The sequence below is a fragment of the Rhagoletis pomonella genome, unplaced genomic scaffold (genome assembly GCF_013731165.1).
Source record: "Rhagoletis pomonella isolate Grant_MI unplaced genomic scaffold, Rhpom_1.0 Rhpom_scaffold_00001, whole genome shotgun sequence".
In the NCBI taxonomy this organism is placed as follows: Eukaryota; Metazoa; Arthropoda; class Insecta; order Diptera; family Tephritidae; genus Rhagoletis; species Rhagoletis pomonella.
This window is the reverse complement of record NW_023458555.1, coordinates 70752023-70753700: the sequence shown is the minus strand read 5'-3', so window position 1 is coordinate 70753700 and position 1678 is coordinate 70752023. Positions and strand designations below refer to the sequence as shown.

Sequence of the window (1678 nt, the reverse complement as noted above, 5' to 3'; positions counted from 1 at the left end):
CCTTGCCTTTGTTTGGATGGTATTTTGCAAGTTACTTATGTTCTGGCTGTGGGAAAAAAATAACATACATACTTCTCCGCGTTGCTATTTATTTATTTTCAGGACAGTTTCTAAAGTGGAACCACTTTTTAGCTGAATAAATAGAAATTGCAAATATCTTGAAAACTTGTCCACAGGAAAAAAAAATTACTCGACTTTCGGAATCAGAGAGTGTCATCGATTTATCGATTTTCACCGCTTTGGACCAATTCCTTGTAATTTTATTAGATTAAATTTAAATATATTTCATTACCAATTCTTATTTTTTTAAGCAATTTTAAATAAACTTTAAATCAATAAAATAACTTTAACATGTTAAACAAAATATTATGTAGGTACGATAATATATCTCTTTTGAGGCAAGGATAGCTTCATTATTCCATAGGTTAATAATCAAATCTCGTCTTATATTTCACTGCATGTCGTTCAGACAATTTTTTGTTGGTAAATCTCAAATAATAATCTTCTAAATTTGAAAGACCGCAGCCTACACCATGACCCTAGCTCCTCATGGCAGATGTGTATGTGATATGTGCATATCGTCAGTCATAAATCTATCGTCAAAATCAAATTCATTCAATAAGAAATTAGCTGTGTTTGTGCAGATATTGTATGATATTCAAAATTATTTCATTTTTTAAGCATTTTGTCTGAAAGTTACCAAATGAGTTCGAAAGTTACCAAATTACCGAAGAGAATAAAACTTACCAATTTTGGTAACCGTGGCTAGAGTATACTAGTGGTGCGGGCAAATTCCTTAAACTTTCCATACACAACGCAAGCGGTTTGATCAAACTTCAACATGGCGGCCAGAAAATAAAAAAATGTTGATTTTTATTAAAATTACCTTCTGTCAAATCCCATACACAACACAAATGGCTTGCAGCAAAGATATATTTTGCTTGCTTTGTTAAGCCGCTTGTGTGGTGTACTTCGCTCTTAATATTACGTTTCCACCAAAGTGAAACCCTGGGTTTGCAGGTTTTGGGTTTGAGAGAGTTGTCAACTGTTTCGACTGCGTGTTTGATCAAAATTGTGTTGAAACTGTCATTCGTTTGTTTACTTTTCTATCGCCACGTGCTACAATTCTTAAATGGTGCCTAAAATTAAAATCGTTATATTGATTTTGTCATTTTATTTTAAAATAATAGATAGTGAGGTGACGACATATTATTTAAAAAAGAAGATAAGAGAAAATAATGTGCTTTTGTCTATTGCTGCCAATTTACTGGACCCAACAATAGTGCGTTCACAAAGTGTCTGGTGTTTGGTATGTTAGCAATTTGAAGATACAAATTTTGGTTTATAATGAATATATTTTAGGAACATTCCAGTACCTTTTGGGAAGTAGACTGCCAGAAGAATGGCTCTAAGTTTTTCAAAGAGAATTTCCGGATGAATAGATCCAGCTTTGACGAATTATGTAGTCTCCTAAAAAAAATTACCAAAAAGGACACAAATTATCGGGATGCAATTCCACTAGAAAAGCGCGTTGCAATTGCTCTTTATGCATTAGGATCTTCTAGTGAATATAGGTCAATTGCACACTTGTTTGGAGTAGGCAAAGCTACTGTTTGCAAAATATTTATTGAGTTTTGCAATGAAGTTTGGGCAAGTTTGGCGCCAATTTATTTAAACA

The 1678-nt window shown here is 33.0% G+C and overlaps 1 protein-coding gene across 1 annotated transcript in view; it reads left to right on the top strand.

Annotated features, from left to right (window-relative positions):
• Window positions 1–1004: 1004 nt before the first annotated feature.
• LOC118747468 (putative nuclease HARBI1) overlaps window positions 1005–1678 on the top strand; it is a 10644-nt gene continuing 9970 nt past the window's right edge. Inside the window, exons 1-2 of the mRNA XM_036481522.1 lie at window positions 1005–1309; window positions 1363–1671. Coding sequence (XP_036337415.1) covers window positions 1133–1309; window positions 1363–1671 — 486 coding nt within the window. The 5' untranslated portion in view covers window positions 1005–1132. The remainder of the gene's footprint in view (window positions 1310–1362; window positions 1672–1678) is intronic.